At 40.0% G+C, this 19,965-nt stretch overlaps 1 protein-coding gene across 11 annotated transcripts in view; it reads left to right on the forward strand.

Annotated features, from left to right (window-relative positions):
* Positions 1 to 652: 652 nt before the first annotated feature.
* The window catches only part of gpatch8 (G patch domain containing 8), a 30,515-nt gene continuing 11,202 nt past the window's right edge, over positions 653 to 19,965 (forward strand). For 3 of the 11 annotated variants that reach the window (XM_077558928.1, XM_077558926.1, XM_077558922.1), the window contains exons 1-5: positions 731 to 814; positions 9,940 to 10,017; positions 11,984 to 12,020; positions 12,186 to 14,895; positions 18,412 to 18,484. Coding sequence is in view for 5 of the 11 variants with exons in the window: in XM_077558922.1 (XP_077415048.1) it covers positions 18,478 to 18,484 (7 nt within the window). In the remaining 6 variants the exon portion in view is untranslated. Of the gene's footprint in view, positions 815 to 9,939; positions 10,018 to 11,983; positions 12,021 to 12,185; positions 18,485 to 19,965 lie in introns of those variants that run through there. The other 8 variants (XM_077558929.1, XM_077558927.1, XM_077558923.1 and 5 more) reach the window with 5 other exon arrangements.

Below are 19,965 nucleotides of genomic sequence, written 5' to 3' on the forward strand. Positions count from 1 at the left end.
GGCGATGGAAAGTAAGTTTGAGTTAATTCGTGTTTTTTCCTGGCTGAGTTATTTTTTCAAAGTAAATGTTAAACTCGGACTTTTACCGCATCAGCAATGAAAGATGCATAATACTTTGAAGTTAAGCAATGTGAAAACATTTAAAATACTTTAATCTTCATTAGATTCTAGTGTCGTGACTTTATTTGTCATTTTACAAATAGAACCGAGTATTTTAATTTGAAGTTAAAATTGGTTGTTATCGCCTGTATGGGTGGGCAGGTTTAATTGTAACTTGACATAGCAGAGTTCCGCTTGACTATTTCATAAACAAATTGCAGTATATTCAAACGTCTTTCGTTTCGTTTACATTACTCCAACTTATTAAAATCAAAGACACAATTCTTATTTTATTTCTGTTATTCAATACTGAATCTCTACTAGGTCGAAAACACACAAAAAAGCGTAAGTATAATATTACCACTAGGTGGAGACACAATAGTCTTGTGTAAACTAGTATCCTCCTGGTAACACAGTACTGTGCCAACAAATATTAGTTATTACTTTCAGTACACTTTAAGAAATATATGATTTGGAAAAGGGTGATATTTCAAACCGGATAGTTTTAGCAGTGACGTGTTCAACAATAACGCCCCTATCAATTTGCTCGTCTTATGTTAGCGAGCTCGAGGCTAATTAGCAGCTAATAGTCCACCGAGTGCGCATCACAGCGGTGCGCTCAGCCGGGGGACACACACGGCCAGCAAAGAGAAGCTGCTGTGTTTAGAAAATGGCCGACAGATTTTCTCGTTTCACCGAAGAGCGTGATTTCCAGGTAAAACGCCACTCGTGTGTTTCTTTTTTGTTTGTTTCTGTGCGTCCTTTGCGATGTCTCGGGACAGTTAAACTACCACGAACACTGACAGCTGATTCATTTTACATCCGTTTTGCTCGTTAGCATTCACAGCTAACTAGGCTAACGGCAGTGCACTGCGGCTCAATTTCACTTCCCCTTTTCGATGTTATGGCGTTGTCTAAATTAACATCTAGCGTAGTTTTTTTTAACCGTAATACTCGTTTGCCTCTGCAACAATAACCACCTACAAACCACGCAGCGATACATTTGATAATTGACACCGAATTGCTCGTTAATGACCTTGACAGGACTGATATTTATCGACTTAAGCTAACGAAGCATGGCTAGCCAGCATCACGTCGCAAACAAGTGCGTTTATTGTGCATTCGTGTTAACATTACCATGCAGTGACAGTGACGTTTTCTTGATTGGTATACTGCAAAAGTCTGTTCGGTGTGCTCTTAGTAGTTGAATTCACCCGGCGGACTATTGTCTTAAATAGTGAATAAAGCACAAATTAAATATCTATAATTACTGATGCAGTTGAGTCAGTCTGAGCGTACTGTCAGTACATGCTGTAAATGGCAATGAAGCAATTACACATGCGTTACACTATTTGTGCTGTATGTTTATTTACTTGTACTGCTCTTAATTAATCATTATGGCAATCTGGGTTTTAGGAGTTGGTGCATGGTTCAGTTATCTGTGCTTTGCGACCACACCCAGTACAAAACACTGCATTTTGTGCCGTCAGTGCTGAACCCTAAAAACTTGTACTTATTATTAGTTGACAATTGACATCCCCAACCTCTCCCACATCATCTTCTTAGTCTTATAATTTCATGAAATATGTGTTAGTTGTATAGGGCTGTATTTTACAGTCCAGGGTTTTTCGTGGCTCAAATTGAGGCAGAGGTCGTACCATCCTGACTAGGGATGGGCTACGACCAATACCAGGTATCAGCATCAGTGCCGATACCAGTCTTATGTTACGGTAGTTGATAGATAGTTGCCATTAATTTCATGTAATTTTAAGGAAAAATAATATATCGGGACATAAATTAACTTTGCTCTGCAAGCTGAATTCTCGCGGTATTTGTGAGTTCACAAATTCCCAAGAATACATCTTGTACCGAGCCCTTTGATTTCCACCCATCTAATCACAGAGCTACATTGTGTTTGGGGGAGTGATAATGCAGCTGTGACAAAACCAGGAAGCCAGCGCCGGGGCAAACAAACAAACAAACGTAACATGGACGAATGGACGCTGCAATTAATTCTGTTTTTGCAGAATTACTCACCGTTTCCTTGTTGAATGTTAAACAGCGAGAGGCGCATCGTGCATTTTTAGCTGGTAAAGATGTTGTGCTTTTTTACCTCCTTCGATGAGAATGAAGACGACATTTTCAACCGTGGACGTGATAGACCAAAACAAATGTGCACAATGCTGCATTGTCCAATCAGCTCCAAGTATTGTACAGAATGTCCCGCCTTTCCCGACCAAATCACCGTGAAGCAGTTCCAGATTGACATTGTGAAGGACTCCCTTGAGTGAATCACAATATCAATCTGGCTATTGCCAGGTTACATATATAAATTAGGGGTGTGAATTGCCTAGTACCTGGCGATTCGATTTGTATCACGATTCATAGGTCACGATTTGATTTGATACAGATTAATCCCGATACGAATCTATAAATTGATTATTGCGATTTTTTTTTTTTAACTCAAATTTAGAAAATACTCATCAGTAAACTTGTACATGTACACTGTAAGATTTGTATGAAAATGTATTTATTTATCTGAAAATTCAGGCTTATAACTGAGCCACTGCATTTAACAAAGAGGTTGCAGTCTTTTTCATGTTTGAACAGCACTGAAATAAAATATTAAGGCTTAATGTTCCATTAATATAACATTCTTCCATGCTTAATGTGTGAATCTCAACCCTAAGTAAGACGTTTTGTTGAATATTCCCATAAAAAATGTATGTTTAAAAATCGATTTGGCCGCATATTGAATGGATTCGAGAATTGCCCGCTGTAATATCGCGATATATTGCCGAATCGATTTTTTTCTAACACCCCTAATATATACTGTATAGTTCTTAAAAAAAAACAGCCATTTTTGGGTGGGGAGTTTTAGTTAATAGTGATAGCATATTTGGTATCAGTATTAGTGACTACTCAAGAGTGTTGTGCCAAAGTACTAACTCCCGTAAAGAATTGTATCCCATTCCCTGGCCTGCCACGGGATCTTTTAACTTTTACCACAGAAAAGTGAAAATTATTCAAACAGGTTCCTTCTAAACAGGTACTGAAACTTCAAACATCTGGAACAATACCGAAAAACAATGACATTCAGTCCTCTGATCTTTTTCTATACATGTCTGAGATTTCCTACTCCATGCGTGGTCATTGAACACATCTAGAGTCCACTGCAGATTTTTTTTGTGCTTCTTTGCGATAAATATTTAATTTCTTGTTGCAAAACCTTTTTTTTATTTTTATTTTTTTTAAATAAATTTTATATATATATATATATATATATATATATATATATATATATATATATATATGTGTGTGTGTGCGTGCGTGCGTGCGTGCGTGAGTGAGTGTGTACTCATTAGTTCACCTAAAACTTATTAAAAATCCCATACCGTTCACCTAAACCGAATACTTCAGAATCCAGCTAGAGTCGTGAGGTTGTCAGGAGACCCGAGGAAGGATCAAAGAAAAGAAAGGAAAGTGAAATCCAGCACCGACCAGACATTACCTACTACCCACCGGGTTACCAACCAGAGTCTTTCACCAACCCCAGAAACCTCTAAATTCCAACAAATTAGGGAGACCTCAAGAGGCCAAAGGAGAGACTGAGGAAAGGAAGGAAGGACAGATGAAGCAGAGTGAGATCCACAGACATCAGCCTCCACCGATTCAACGACCAGAGGAAGAAGCAGATTGTGTTTGAGTTTCGATAGATGCTGGTGTGGTGGATCTGGCATGCATGAAAATCTCCACCAAAGAGGGGAGCCGTCGACCCCTGCCAGGACAGAGCAAGCGCAACACCTCAGGGCCCCCCAAGGGACTAACTTTAACAACAAGTGGAGTCAAATCCCTGACAGTATTGCAAAATATAAAATAAACAAGTCAAATGTGTGCCTCTCGCTTTAGAAGGCAATAATTCAGTTCGGTAATAAAACATAACGAGATCAGGGTTCCAAAAAATGAAGTGTAAATAAACAGTCAAAAAAAGCAACTAATGCACGTCTTAGGGGAGTGAATTGCCTAGTAACTGGCGATCCGATCCGTATCACGATTCATAGGTCACAATTCGATTTGATACAGATAAATACAAATCTATAAGTTCATTATTGTGATTTTTTTAAAATAAAAAAAATAATAGTAATCAGTAAACTTGTACATGTACACACTAAGACTTTTATGAAAATGTATATATCTGAAATTCCAGGCTTATAACGGAGCCACATTTAACAAACAATCTTTTGCAATCTGTTTCTTGTTTGAATAGCATTGAAATAAAAATATTAAGGCTTAATGTTCCAATAATATAAATTTTTTCCATGCCTAAAGATGTTTTGTTGAATATTTCCATTTAAAATTGATGTTTAAACATCAATTCGGACGCATATTGAATCAATTTGAGGATTGCATGCTGTAATATCGCGATATATTGCAGAATCAAATTTTTTTCAACACCCCTAGCACGTCTGTACTTCATTGAATTTTGTGAGGAGTTGAAGTAGTGTGAGGAATTTTGTTGAGTTGGGTACAACTTGAGCCACAACCACAATAGATGGAACAACACATGCAAGTCGAATATTATCGGCACCAATAAATTTCTTTATTATCTGGTTCATCTGTATGACGTCAAATTGGTCGATAATTGCCGATAATTATCGGCTAGGGATATTATTGTGCACCCATAGTTTATTAAGACACTGGCGACGGCTGCAGTGCTCGCTCTGTCTCGCTTGCTTGAAACCGGAAATGGGCGTGTGCAAGAGTTGCGGCGCATTGCTGTTGATATAGCGCCTCTATAGGGGCGCAACGCTGCAACTGCAGTTGAAATACTCTGCTGCCAAGCTCAATCAACACAGTTGCAGTGCTGTGTTGAGCAATATCAGTCTCAGGCTGGAGGCGGCACACAATTTAACGGAGTTAAAAGTGTTGAACGCAGGAAAATGATGCAGACAATGTACAACTGTCTTGTAACATCGCATGCATTCCACCCCATGACCTGTTTATGTGCATAGCAATTTGGTGACATTGCTTCCCCAATTACAGCCACCTTATTTGTTACTAATGGGAAAGGAGTGCATGTTGTTTATGAGAGAAATGCAGTCTGAAATGTCCTGGTCCTGGTATTCAGACAGGTTTAACCACGGAGCAACGCCCGCTTCTAAGCAACTGGCCGCCGGAAGCATCTGTGGATATTGCTGCAAACTGCACACTCTATTGTCCTGTATTGTGCTTTACACAGGCGGCTTATCTGGAGCCGTAGAAACACACTGCACTGTTATTTTAGGTTTAGAGGACACGCAGAGCTGGTTGATACTCTTTATCATTTCCCTTAGGGAGAAAGACATTCAAGTACTTTTATTTGATTGACAAATCAGACAAAGCAATAATTTTCTCATGTCAAAAATAGCGTTGCAACAATTAATCGTTTCAATTACAAAAAATGCACCAGTAACTTGAAACAAAATCTCTCTCTCTCTTTCTGCCTTGAAACTACGCAGGGATCGTTTTTTCCTCATTGGCCAATGTTAATGCAGTCTTACTCTTACGCACCACTCTGTAAAGAAATAGATTGATGCAGTGCCAACAAAGCAGGACTCCTAGATTGGTGGCACTGCATCCTCTGAGGAAGACAGAGTACGTAAAAGAAGAATGTGGAAAATTTGGGATTACCATACTTCACATTAACAAGAAAGATAAAATGCAGTATGGGACCTGAATCATCAACAAAATGTATCAAATTGTTTAATCATGCCAATTTGCCAAACCCTATTTCATACTGTTATGTGGATTGGAGAGAGTCCAGAGAATACAAATTTGCAGCATATTAGTGCTGCACCGCAAGCACATGCAGTGGTCTGATATCAGTCACCCAAAGGAGAGTGAGACAGTGGGTGGGTGGGGGGGGGATCGATTCACTCTTCTATGGGCAGTTCTGTTCATCATAATCCCTCCCTAACATTGCTGGTGCTGATGCAGGCTCCTGTTTTAATCTGAATTAGTGAGCAGCATTGCACCAAATCACTTCATAGTGGGCTCATATATTGTGCTAGTGAAATCACATTCTCTGGCCTCTCAGCAATTTCAAGTCTGAACTGAAGTATGTGGGAAAAAAAATACTGTATTGTGTTGGGTTAGTAGGGCTACACAACATAGGCCTTGTTGTGTGTTTACACATAGGAAAGGTTTTTGCAAACTGGAGATATTTTTCCGCGTTTTGCCCTGTCATCCACTCTGGGGATTTTTTTCCCTTTAAAAACGACGGTTTCCAAAACCTCCGGCCAAAGTGGAGATTTGCGGATTTCTCCGGAACCGTGTTTGCGCGTGACCGTCGTAAACTGAGTTTTACGTCATCGCTCTACACACGTACTGTACCTCAAGTTGTTTAAAAAAAAAAAAAAACACAAGTGTAGCTTTTTTAATTTTGTATTTATTCTCTTTGTTTTCCTCTATGCTCCGTTTATGATGTAGTCACTCTGATTGACTGTTACAGTTGACATTTTTTAAAGTATTAAAAGTATTGTGTGCAGTCTGTGTTAGTGTGACGTATGGTGGAAGTTGTCGAGCAGTATTTGGCTAATTACTGCCGCCGAGAGCATGGGTTAAAGTTCTCCGTCGTGACGAAGGATTTCCGTCATTTTGAAAATGCACCTCATAAATAAGTCCCCATGTGGACTGCTGTTTGTTTATGGTCCCATCACTAAACTGACATTGCTTTCAAGCATTGAATTTTTATAATTTGGAAATACCACCTTAAAAATTATTGAAAAAGTATTGAATTATTTGGGTGAGGTCTTAAATTTGTGTTAATTGACCACAGTCAATTTAACTCTTTGACTGCCAAACATTTTCAGAAAAGAGAGCATGTGGGTGTGCCAGCTGATATAGAGCATTTTGTCTGATCTTTCAAGGTCCAAAGAAAATTTTGTGTTTGGACTATGGAAACACAGATACTACCAAATGAAAGATTGAACTCTCATCTTTCATCAGAAAAAAAGTTTGTTTCTACCTCATTCAGTTTTTCAGTAATCAACAATAGAAAATAGGTCAGTTTCACCCAAATGCTGTTTTCGACCAAAATACGTAAAAATCAAACTTTTTGTGAAACAATATTATTTCATGCACTCTAGTGAATTTGACACTTTTCCCCCCATGAATGATGCCACAAACACCTAAATATTGCTTTACTTCTATAAAACACTACCACCAACAATGAAAAAGTGTTTTTTGATAACAGCCACCCTCTCACCACCTAGCCGGATAAACTCCAAAAAGTGTTGGCACTTCCCTGGATTTTTTGTTTTGTGCAGGATATATGCATTGAACATGCATATTTGAAATAGATAGGCAACACATTTTTTGTGCCATTTAAATGTTTTCCGCGTGAATGGGTGGTAAGAGATGTTCTGATCCATCTTATCCACTCCTCCGATGAATATGCATTGGACTCAGGGTACTCTTCATCATCCGATTGAACGTCCGCCTGTGCAGAAGTGCTCGGTTGTGCACCACGTTTTCCAGCGTTAGCATTGCTAGCCGGTGAGGCTTTACGACGTGGTCGAAGCCGCCACGTCAACGCTTCAACTTCGGCGTCAAGCTCGGAGTCTCCATCATCATCATCAATGTGCTCTTTAGCACTGGTCGATGCTTTTCGTCTTTGAAAAAAAATGCTCAAGCGTGAGCTGCTTGCAACCGGTCGCCATTTTCGCTTTCTCAGCCATTCTCCCCTCAACACTCTAGCTCCACCTCACGTCTTCTACTACTGACCCCTACCCGATCTTGTCCAAAGAGTCATCGCTGCCATCTAGTGCCCATAAATAGTCATTATACTAACTCGATCTGTTTGATACTTTCAGCACAGCTGGCCAAGGCTTTCCTCCACCCGTTTCCATTAAAAAACATTGTTAACGTCTTTTAACGTTTTTGGCGGCACGCATTTGGATTTTAATAAACGTTATTACACGTTTTTGGCGGTCAAAGAGTTCAACATTTTTTTTTTTTCAATCAAATGAATTGTTTTTACTTTAACCCTTGGGCTAGCCCTAGAGGCTTGGCACTTCTCCGTTTTTGTGTGCGTTCATGTGGATGTGTGTGTGTGTTTTGTTTTTTTTAACAAACGAGGCCGTGCGGACAGATTTTTTTTTCTACATGGGGTTGGGGGGTAATTGGATTTGCATCAACTTTAAATAAAATGATATAAATAAATATTTATTCTTTACGGATAAAGGAAAAATATATATTTTTCCCTGCTGGAAGAATGTCTATCCATGGCAAGGCGACTTCTGCAACAAATTTGTGGCTTGAGCGCACATTACCTCTGGTTAAAAGTCTGTAATATGTGGATTAATCACTGCTTTTCCAGTTTATAAATACAAGGCTCGGATTTTTTCTTTTTTTGTGGCGCCGATTTGCAGATCATTGACTTCACTTGAGGAGCAACTTTCAAATTTTTGTGGAACAAGTTTTCTTTTGCAGGTTTATTCCAGGGACCTGAGCCAGGGGCTTTATTAAGCCTGGTTCACATGGCAGGGGAATTAGCCCGATTTTAGCCAAAAATCTCCCCTCCCAAAAATCGTAAGGAGGCGCAGACATCCAAACGATAATCTTAACCAGCTCAGTGGCCTAGTGGTAGAGTGTTCAATCCCTGGCCGGGTCATACCAAAGACTCTAAAAATGGGACCCATTTGCCTCCCTGCTTGACATTCAGCATTAAGGGTTGGAATTGGGGTGTTAGATCACCAAATGTTTCCTGAGTGATGCCGCTGCTGCTGCTGCTGCTGCTGCTGCAGCTCACCGCTCGCTCACGGGATGGGTCAAATGCGGGGAGTGAATTTTGTCCCACTTAGGTGGGTGTGACAATCAGTGAATCTTAATCTTAACAGTTAATCATACCAGCTCAGACCGATATCGATGTCGAAACATGTTTGACTGTTTTGGCCCGACTTCACACCGTGTGCCCCGAGGACAATCGATCACGCAGCCGGTTGACGGTGACGTGCAGCCAATCAGAAAGCGAGGAAGACGGTGGGGAATCCAAAATCAAAACAGTAATGGTGCAATAGAAAGTTCATGCTTGCACTATAGACACTCTTTTTAAAAGAAAAATGCCTTTTATTTTCCTGCTAAAAACAAACCAGGCAGTATCACGACTGGTCCTCCATGTTTGTTTACTCGGAAGTTACGTTTCATCGTGAGAGGTTTTGCGAGACTTCCCATCTAACCAAGAAACATTCATGAATTAAATCATCTAATGTGTTGAATGTGCCATGTGGCTGCACACCACACGGAACGTTCAAAACTGTTTCTCCCGTGATTGTTTTCCTTGTCACGTGTGGGGTCTCTCACATTTTGGAAGTTGGGCGGGAATTTTGAAATCTTGCTGTGTTAACCAGGCTTAACAATAGAAATACAGTGTATCGAATGAACACCTGGTTATATTGTTTATATAAACAACTGTTTTTATTTCTTAAATTTAGCAAATATTTTATCACTGTTTTTGAACTCTTTGCATTTATTGCTCACGTGAAGGTTGACCGACGTGACGAGACACAATCTTCGCCTACCACCACAGCCGAAGATAGGAAGCCATCTGTTCAGCGTACAAACACTCCCTATTTGGAGTTAAAAAAAACAACATAAATTCATAGCGTGTGGTTCTGCAGTTGCATGGCTATTCCTCTTGCAGGATGAGTGGACAATGGACATGGCAGTGATGGGTTTTACTGTTGTCTAAATTATATTTTGGTTTCAAGTAGTAGAGTATAACATTTAAACAGAGGTTCTGTAATTCATGACAGTAAAGAAAAGTGTGTGAAATAGGCTTTTTAAATGTGTGTCATTCAGGGCGGGAATCACTTTGACCAGTATGAAGATGGCCAAGTGGAGCTGGAGCAGGCATCCCTGGACAAACCCATTGAATCGGTAAGGCCTCATCCTGTTGTCCCGCATCATTGGATTAGCTGTGAGAGTGGATGCAGGGATTTTTTTGGGAGGGTTTGTTTGAACGTTAAGTGTCCCCTTGACTCAATTTAACCAATAGGAACGCTCATCTTGTGTTCATTAATACCTCTCAAAACCTCATCCCTGTGTCCTCTGCTATCCATTTCCTGTTTGACATTTAAGTTGATGTTTGGTTTTAGTTGAAAATGACATTGTCATTATCCTTTGTTAGACTTTGAGATGAGTTTATAGAATATAAAAAAATGGAGTGGATAAAGCACTGTTAATCAAGTTTTGTTTACGGAGAAATATTTTTATGTTGCTATCTATAGAGCTGCTATTTGAATCAAAAGTGCAAGTGAGTTGTTCATATACAGTTGAAGCCTGAAGTTTACATACACTATATAAAAATACTTTTTGTTTTTTTCTCGATGTCTGGTGTGAAATCTGACAAATTGTCCTGTTTGAGGTCAGTTAGGATCACCAAAATTAATTCAATTTGATGAATAAATAACAAGATTAATGACAGGAGAATATTTTCCATAATTTTTTTTAAGTAGGAACTTTACATACATTAAGATTACTGTGCCTTTTAAACAATTTGAGAAAACCCAGATTGTCTTTGAAAGCTTGACAGCTTTATTGACAATATTTGAGTTAAATAGAGACACGCTTGTATTGAGAGCACACCTGAAACACCCTGCTTCTTTGTGTAACATCATGGGAAAGTCGTAAGAAATCAGCCAAGATATCAGGAAGAAAATATTGGACTTGCACAAGTGTGTTTCATTCTTGAATGCAATTTTCACATGCATTAAGGTGGCATGTTCATCAGCTCATAATTGTAAATATCTTGGGAATGTCCAGCCATCATATCACTCAAGAAGGAGATTGCTTCTGTGTCCCAGAAATAATTATGCGTTGGTCCGGAATATGCATGTCATTAACTCAAGAACAAATGCAAAAGACCTTGTTGTATGTTGGCTGCAACTGGCAGGAATGTGACACAAATACTGTACCGACATGGGCTGAAAAGCACGTAGCACTAGATCCAGATTCCAGAAGATGCCATTACTCCAAAAGAAACATAAAAAAGCCAGACTTCAGTTTGTAAATGCACAAAGGGATAAATACTTACATTTTTGAAGACATGTCTGTCGTGTGGTTTGACAAAACTAAACTAAACTGAACTGGATGAAAGGGCTCGGTGCACTTCACAAAATCACCATGTTAAAAGAACATCATGTGCAAATACTAATGCAACATCTCAAGACATCAACCAGGAAGTTAAAGCTTGGGTGCAATTAGGCTCTCCAAATGGACAATATTGCCAAACTGCTTACAATGTGGCTTAAGGATAACAAAGTCAGTGTATTTTATTGATAATTCATGGGAAGGCCTCAGAAAATGTGGACGAGCAAGGTGGCCAACAAGCTTGGCTCAGTTACATTTGTTCTGTCAGGAGAAATTAGTCATAATTCCTGCCTACTATTGTGGGAAACCTATGAAAGGATATCCAAAACATCTGACCCAAGTCGTATGAGAACTTAAAAGTAATTAAGACTTGTCGAAAAAAGTTCTTCTCTCATTATTATGACATTTAGCCAATAGAAATAATTCTGGCAATCCTAATTGGCCTAGACCAGGAACGGTTTAAGTCTTATTTCATGTCAGACAGTCTGAAAAAGGCCCGTGTGTCTTCTGGTTTCAACTGTATATCTTTATTTATTAATGCCCAACCCAGTCCAAGTTAGTGAGCATTGCTTACTCCACTCCCCAAAACAACAAAGCACACATTAGATGATGTGAATGGATACTTGTGTTTGTGTTTGTGTGTGTGTGTGTGTGTGTGTTTGTTTGTATGTATGCAGCTTAGAATTTGTTTGTGTTTGTAGGACAGTTATCTTATTGTACACAACTTGGGGTGTTCGACATTTCTCTCCTGCAGCGAATTGGCCCCCTATTAGCTAAGCAGCAATGACCCGGTTTGTATTTGCACGCTCTGCTTTCTTACTCCTGTCTCTAGGGTCCTTGTAACGCTTTTCTTGACTGTTTTTGTCTCTTTCTTGCTCTCACTCACCACTGTTACACTCTAAATCTCTATTCTACCTGTTTCTTAATTTCTGTCTCGCTCCCTCCCTACTACACAGTGATTCGGTGTACAGTACCCTCTGTCATTCTGTGCTGGCATGGTGCTTGTGCAAATGGGACTGCATTTTATTTTATTTATTTTTTTGCAAAAGAGGCACCTGAAAAATAGCGCAGGGAGTATTTCCTGTTTACTGTCTTCCTTCTTTTCCGTCCCCTTTTAAAAGTGGTCTCTGAAGCATCGTGTTAGGCAGGCCCAGCCGCCCAAGCCCTCTTTGCATCCTTGGAGTTGAGCCAGACCTCCTGAACCAGTCGGACTGGAACAACAGCCAGCACCAGATCTAATACAATTGTACGCTATTGCGCATCAAAAGTAAAGCTGCAGTAAAACGGCAGTTTATCTTCAACACCTATTCATTCACAGAGGGAGCCATCCACTACTGTGTGGGTGGTGGAAAAAATACAAAAAGGCGAGAGGTGGCCTGCTTACCTGGCTTGAGTGGCTCTTATGCTCCTGCGCTATTATTTATGGATGGAGGTGGGGGGACACCGGGAGCTGAGCTACAGCATCTAACCATATAAAGTTGTTACCTCAAAAGTGGTCAAATTCTCAAATGAAGAGTGCTATGTATAGTGGTACCTTGATTTATAAGTGTATTCATTAAAAAAAATTAAATACATTGGTTATTAAAAAAACAAAACAGAATTACTGTATGTTCTGACAAGCCAAAAGTCACAACAACTGCGTCTGAGCTGTATGCCCATAAGAGTGTGGGGCATAATGCGTGACATCTGGAGCATGGCTGATTGGTCTGTGTGAGCTCCTAGACGCGAGTTGTGGAATATTGGAGCATGTTGTGAGTTTTCATTTCATTTTTTGATTTTGTATTTGTGTGACTCTACTGGTCAAACAGTAAAGAGGGTATCTGCAAATGTTGCTCTTACTTTATTTCTGCTCCACATGAGCGGCAGTGTATCTGAAGATCACTTGTAATTCCGACTTGCACACTGAGCACAAAGCAAAGAATCGACCAAATGGTGCCTCGTAGTTATAAAAACGTGAACGTTGGGCCGCTGGTAATTCAAGCGGTCTTCCTATGGATCTTTAAAAACTCTTAAAAGGCATTGAATCGATGAATCTAAAAACAAGGTCTTAATTGGTATTAAAATGTCTTTGCTCAATCTTTCAAGAATCTTAAAATTTTCAACATTAAATAAATTCAATTTTATTTCTAAATTGACATTCATTAAGAAATAATTAAATAATTTACTGAATGACTTTTGTGGTAACATCCCACAATCACGACTGCAGAACCAACAAACCATTGATGTGGTTTTGGTTGGGATGCTCAGTACCAGATGCATGTCATTTGTGTACTGTAGTAAATTTGGACAACATGGGACAGTGGCAATTGTGAAGTTAATTATAAATGGAATTTCAAATGGAATTGAAAAGTCTTGAATTTACTCCATGGGAACCCTGTCAAGGTACCACTGTATTTGGCACAGCCTGATCACTGATTGTGTCACAAGCTTGTCCTTTGTTTCAGTGAATGGTTCAGCATAGCATCTCGGAGCCCCTCCCCTCAGCCTCTTGTTGTATGTAATCTATAGGCAGTTTAGAGGTCTGTGGTACTTGACTGGGATCTTTTACTCATGTCTTTACCCCTCTCCCTTTTGATCTTTGATCCTTTCTCTCTAACATTGGTTTTGCATTGCATGCATGGTAGCATTCAGTATGACACCAACAATTATCCTCCCTACTTTTCTCCCCACTGTCCCCTTTTTACTCCCCTAGTCTATCACCCCCGACCCACCCTTGTCTTACCTCACCCACCACCCCAACCCATACTGATATGCAGTGGGCACCCTCAGAGCCATAAAATGCACATCTGTACCCCAATCACTTGCACAGACCCTCTCTCAATGATTTTAGTGGAAGACAGATCATGAAAGTACATTATTTTCCCAATCAATCAACCACATGTGTTACTATCAACTTCTTTTACTTTAAATAAGTCCCTAATATACTCTTAAGGCATTTTACTCAGCGACAAACATCAGAATGGAGAGGTAAGTATACTGCCTGTAACGATTCTTAGTGTAGAACGTGTAGCAGCATCTCTGATTCACTGAGTCCCAAGTGTCCGAATTTCTGACTGGACTGTTGCACAACCGGTACACTGCACCAACAAGTGTGTTTGACAAGTTTTGAAATGTGCCCTATTAGTGTACATGCTAAATGTTGTAACACATAGACCAGTTTTTATGTGCAGTCAAACCAGAACCTGACACATGATTTGAGCCATGTCAATCATATTTCTCACACACAATTACATACACTCAATCCCCAATTTGCTGCACAGGCTTACGACATTAGTACTCTGAGGTCTCTAGTTGGGCTCCCCTGCATGTCTCTTCCCATAGCCATATCTTCGCAAGGCACTGTGCCGGTAACAGCGCAGTGCACACTTTCCAAAACCCGCCACCCAGTTTGTAGAGGTCTTTTGTTTGGATAACATTTTCTGCTTTTCTTTTCTTCTGTAGCAGTTGAATTTTGTATTTTTTATATATTTTTTTACATGCCTACCTTTTCTGTTTGTATACAGTATTGTTTATTTTTTTTTTAAGTAGCACAGAGAAGCAGTTTTAGATTTTTTTTTTTTTTTTAAAGAAGTAGACAAGCTATCAGAATTGCAAAAGCGTTTGGCCTGGTTTCTTACGTTGTGTCACGTGTGACTGTTTTTTTGACAGCCCAGTATTTAAAGCCAGGTTCGTATGGAAATGCCTTCACTCCACTTGCACTGCTGTTGGACTCGCCGTCTTTGCTTTCATCCGTCCGTCCTTCCGTCTGTTTGTCCATTCTTTTGGTACACTCATATCTGTCGCTGCGACACGCCCGCCGCCGGCACCTCATCTCTGCAAATCTTGCCCTAACCAGCCCTTCCTGTTTTTAATTATAAATAAAAAGAAAAAAAGGTTTGTGCAAACACATTGAAGGAAAGTGGAGCATTATCTTTCTTAATCAGGTCATTCGCTTGGGGAGCTTCTTATTTAACTAACACCCTGCTCCGAGTCTCAGCTATTGCCTCTGCTCTAAATCAATAAAGATACTATTGTGGCATAATCCTGTAGTATGGGACCAAGAGAGGCGGAAAGGGATGCGTACAACATTCCCCGCAGCAAACTCTGCAATGCCCCCAACACACAATGAAATCGGCGAATTACACTAAGCAGGAGGAGATGCTCCACAATCCTCACATCTTCTGACTGTCTATCTTTGGGCATGTTAGACAGAAAAAAATTATTGATTTGGCCTTTAGTATTATGTATGTTTCCACTAAGTGGTGTAAGTTAGTTCAAGCTTGACTTGGTACTGTTTGGAATGGTAAATCCTCATATATCTTGTGCTAATAGTGCAGTGTATCGCGACAAGTAATGTTGTAGTAACGTCAACCTATAAAATAATAAGATGCCTTAAATTTATGCATTTGTTATTTTTGTGCTATTTCTGGCATTGCACATTTAAATTTTATGTGCTTAAGGATAATTCACATCAGAGGTTATCCCGAGGAACTTTACATAACGTCTTTATTGAGTGGAATGCTTGCATCTCCAAGAACACTACTTTTCTGGAAATCAATAACGCTGTATTGTTTAAGTTGGTATTATACTTGTTGTTACATTATATCAATACAACACCAGCCAAAAATCATATTCAATCACAAATGTATTAGACTAAAAAAATGGCAAATTTATGGTGCAGTCATTAATCAAAATGGTTTAAGTCACTTGCAAATCGGTCTGCGCTCGTGCCATCCTCCTTATCAGACAAAAAGCCTTTCATAATAAAAGCGAACGGCAGTGATTCCATCATCTTGAAAATCAATGAAATACGAGGTTTCAGGAGCATACCGAGAACTACGCTCCTTACACATTGAGAGACCAACTGAGCTATGCATGAGCAAGCAAATAAAAACTCAAATCTCAAAAAGTCCTCGTTGTAGGGTGGCCGTCAACATCAACAGATTGCAGTATAACTCTACCATATTGTACCACAACACCCACCACACAGAGTTGCCAAAAGCGGTATACGTAGTGCTCACTGCTAATCATGAATATTTTGGTACCTTTCGATTCAAACCGTCTGACAATGGAGATGTACCAGGGAACTGTACCACTTGGTGGAAACGTGGCTCTCGACTTAGATAAAATATCACACTTTTGAAATGGGAAGTGGCCTCTTTGGGTTTGGTAGGATCGATCCACCAGAGAGATCCTTGCAGAATTGTTGACTCTGAAATGGTTGGAAGCCATCCCTATTGACTCTGAGGACCTTGTGAGCTGAGATGCTGTGCGTGATGCGTGTAACCGTCACTCCCCTTCACATGCACTAACCCATCCATACCCAGTTTACCCCCCTCACCCGCCAAAAAGCTTCCCTCAACCTCAGCCATGGCTCAGCCTGCTCTCTACTGCCCCCTGTATAGCTAATCTATTCATAAAGTAAAATGTAAAAAATAAAAAAAATAAAAAAAGGGACCAAAAAAGGGCCCTGCTGAGCCATCACCACCTTCTCTGTGTCTGATCCACCTGCGACTAACACACTTCATGTTTTAACACTATCCCTACACTCCCGTCTCCTCAGTTGTATGTACCTTTGGTAGTGTGTTTACTAATAAAGAATATGCTTTTTGTTAAAACTAGTTTTAACAAAAAGCTGCATGTATTTTTTTATTTTGTTCCAACCCCTTTCAGCTTCCGTTTCCATGATTGTTGATATAAATCTCTTTGTGATTATAAATATCCTTCATGTTTGGTTTGTATGTTTTGCTCTTTTTTTGATAGAATGCAGCACTCTGGTGAATGTCAGACAAGCCTGAAATAGTTATAATCACAATAGAACAACACTTTTTATTAAGAAAATTTCATTGTCCTGTTTATTTGTGCTTGAGATTGCACTTTAGTGTGTAGTGTTGGGACAGTCTTGCATTTCACTTAATGTTTTCAGTGTGTTTTTTTTTTTTTCTTGCTGACCCATACTAGTGACATAACAGTCTCAGGAGACTTGCATATTTCGTACTGGAGTGTTGAAGGAATTCCTGTTGTGCATGTTCATATGCACCCCTTGTGATTCATCTTCATTTGGCGGATTTTGGCAAAAGCAAACAATTCAAAACATAGCTACTCCAAACTGAGATGGCCTCTTTGAAATCGATGAGAGAAAAAATATAATAATGAAATTAGTTATAAAGCCAGGCTACCACATACCCTACCCTCCATAGCTACGTCCCATTTCAACAATGTAGAGAAAGAATTAGCAGTATTTTTAGCGTTCTACATCACGATAGTGCTCGTCTTCATTAGTGTTGTAGGTAAGGCCAGTCAATTAAAAAGTATTTAATGAACTATGAAAAAGGCATTTGTACAAGTAGAGGCCTCCCACTAATAATTACCTTGTCTATTAAAGATGATATTTTTTAAAAGAGGCATTAAAAAGAAAATATAGAACATGCACAGCGGCAATTTTCGTTTTTTTCCAGTGGGGCTACTTGCATACGTCGTCTCCCTCTTTTTGGCCTGCACATTTCCTTTCACGCGTGCACATTCTGTCCACCCTGGGCCTTGTAATGGTAATCCAAGGCCCCGCTAGCAGCACTCTTGTCTCTTCCTCTTGCTTTTTGTTGTTTTGTATTTTATTTGTGACAGCTACGTGTTTCATGGTGCTCCCCGCCACCCCCTCTCCTGTCATGGTTACAGAATCACAGCAAGCTTGGAGTTTCTGGTCGTCATTTTGTTAATGCAAGATTTCCATACTTGTTCTGTGTCTCTTTTCTTTGTTTACTAAAGATCTTGCTCTGTAGTGGTTCATATATATATATATATCTGTGTGTGCGTGTGTGCGCTTGTGTGTGTGATGCATATATCGCCCTCCTTCCCCTTCCAACTTTTAGTGATCATTGTCATTGCCTTTAAATGGCTGTTCATACACTCCCACGTTAAGATTTATTGTAGTATGCAGACTACACATAGCCTCATTTCAGGGTAGAAAACCCAGCGCCCCCTCAGTCTCCCACCCTTTTGCCCCCACACTTGTGATGGAAGACACTTATGAACACTTGGTAGTTGACGTGGATGACGTTAATGATGTCGGTGGTGGTGGCTGTGCTGATGATCGTGTGAACTGAGTGCTTTGTTTTGTTGTTGTGTGAACCGTGACTCCACGGAGGAAAGGCTCCTCTTATTATTGGATTATTTCTGGTTTCTCTCCTCTCTCCTGTCTGCTAGGACAACATTGGTCACCGGCTGCTTCAGAAACATGGCTGGAAGTTGGGCCAGGGCCTTGGCAAAACTATGCAGGGTAAGCGCTCACTCATCCACACACAGCCCTACTGCCATTGTACACTGGTGCCACTCACCAGTTCTCTCTGTTCACATTTTCAGGGTCCTTATTTGTACCATCGACTTTACAACATCGTACATAAATCTTGTGCCAGTAGCTGCATTTTGCTGCAAACTTGAAGTGGGAAGAAAATATTTTTGGAGCTTAATAAGGGTGAGGGATGGATTCTTATGGTTGGAAAATGCATTTGATTTACAGACATTCAGTGAAGTATTCTCAAGGCTTTAGATTGTTAGCCTTCAGTTAATTAAGTTACCATAGCTTGAGGTCAATCAGCTGTCCTCTGATTAGACATCTCCTGGACTCATAAAATCTCCTGAAAATGTAAATGTTCCATTAAATTGCTTTTGGTGTCTTGTCTGACCCAGTTCAGCACACATCTCAGAGGTAAAGAAACAGTGCTTAGGAACCATGTGGGTAAAATGTGGGCCAAGTAGGCCAAATCGTCATGGTGTTAGCGTGTTAGCTGCTCTTTGGCTCAGTTTTTTATATTTATTTTCTATCAGTTAGTTTAGTTTCTATCACAAATCACTCCCTGGCACTTTCTACACGAATTACTTTTTTTCCATCCTTTCTTTTAACTTAAACCTTGGGTTTATAGTAGTGCTGTCAAAGTTAAAGTGTTAACTAATTAATTAATCACAAAAAAATAGCGCATTAATCATGTATTAATGCAGATTAATCACACTATTAATTTTGACCGCAAATGATCCTTAAGATTGACAGGGGATGGTTACGTTAAAGGTAGCATAGGTTGTGTCGGATATGTATGTGATGCGTTTGCACTGTGAACGCTCATCTGCACGCATCCGATTCATACGTCATCAAAAGTCTGATATGCGCTCTGCCCGCGGGAGAGAGTGCTTGGAAGGGAGACTACTGACACTGATACTGTATTCAGAGCTGTTTTGAGTAACAGTGTTAACTTTTTATTTGTCTTGAATTTAATCACACTTGAAACATGAAGCATAAAGTTGACATGTGTGGCGATAGTAGAAGTTCAGCCCTGCAGACGGTTCATCACACACGTCAATGACGCAATATCATCTTCAATGAAATGAAGATGTCGAGTAGTCTCCCCTCATTTCCCCAAAATATTTCTACCTTTTCCAACCTCAGCGTTATGAGATGGAAAAAAATGAGTACGGCGAGTTTCTGCTCTGATTGTAAACACTGACACTCGAGGAAGCCGAGGACATCAGCCAAACTTGAGCAAACATGAAAACAGTCCACCGAGCGGGAGCGGGTGTTCGCACAGTTTAATTTGCATAATTTATGCAGGCAAGACACATGAATCCAACTCCTAACACGGCCGCGAAAGGAGTCCACCAGCCCACCAATCAGTAGCGCGCGTTGGCTCAGCTAAATTTGCATATGGCACTGATAAAGGTCGCTTGCCTCGGAGGCTTGGCTGGAGGGAAAACATTGCGTCGAGTCGG

This window comes from Vanacampus margaritifer, chromosome 2, assembly GCF_051991255.1.
Source record: "Vanacampus margaritifer isolate UIUO_Vmar chromosome 2, RoL_Vmar_1.0, whole genome shotgun sequence".
Classification (NCBI taxonomy): Eukaryota; Metazoa; Chordata; class Actinopteri; order Syngnathiformes; family Syngnathidae; genus Vanacampus; species Vanacampus margaritifer.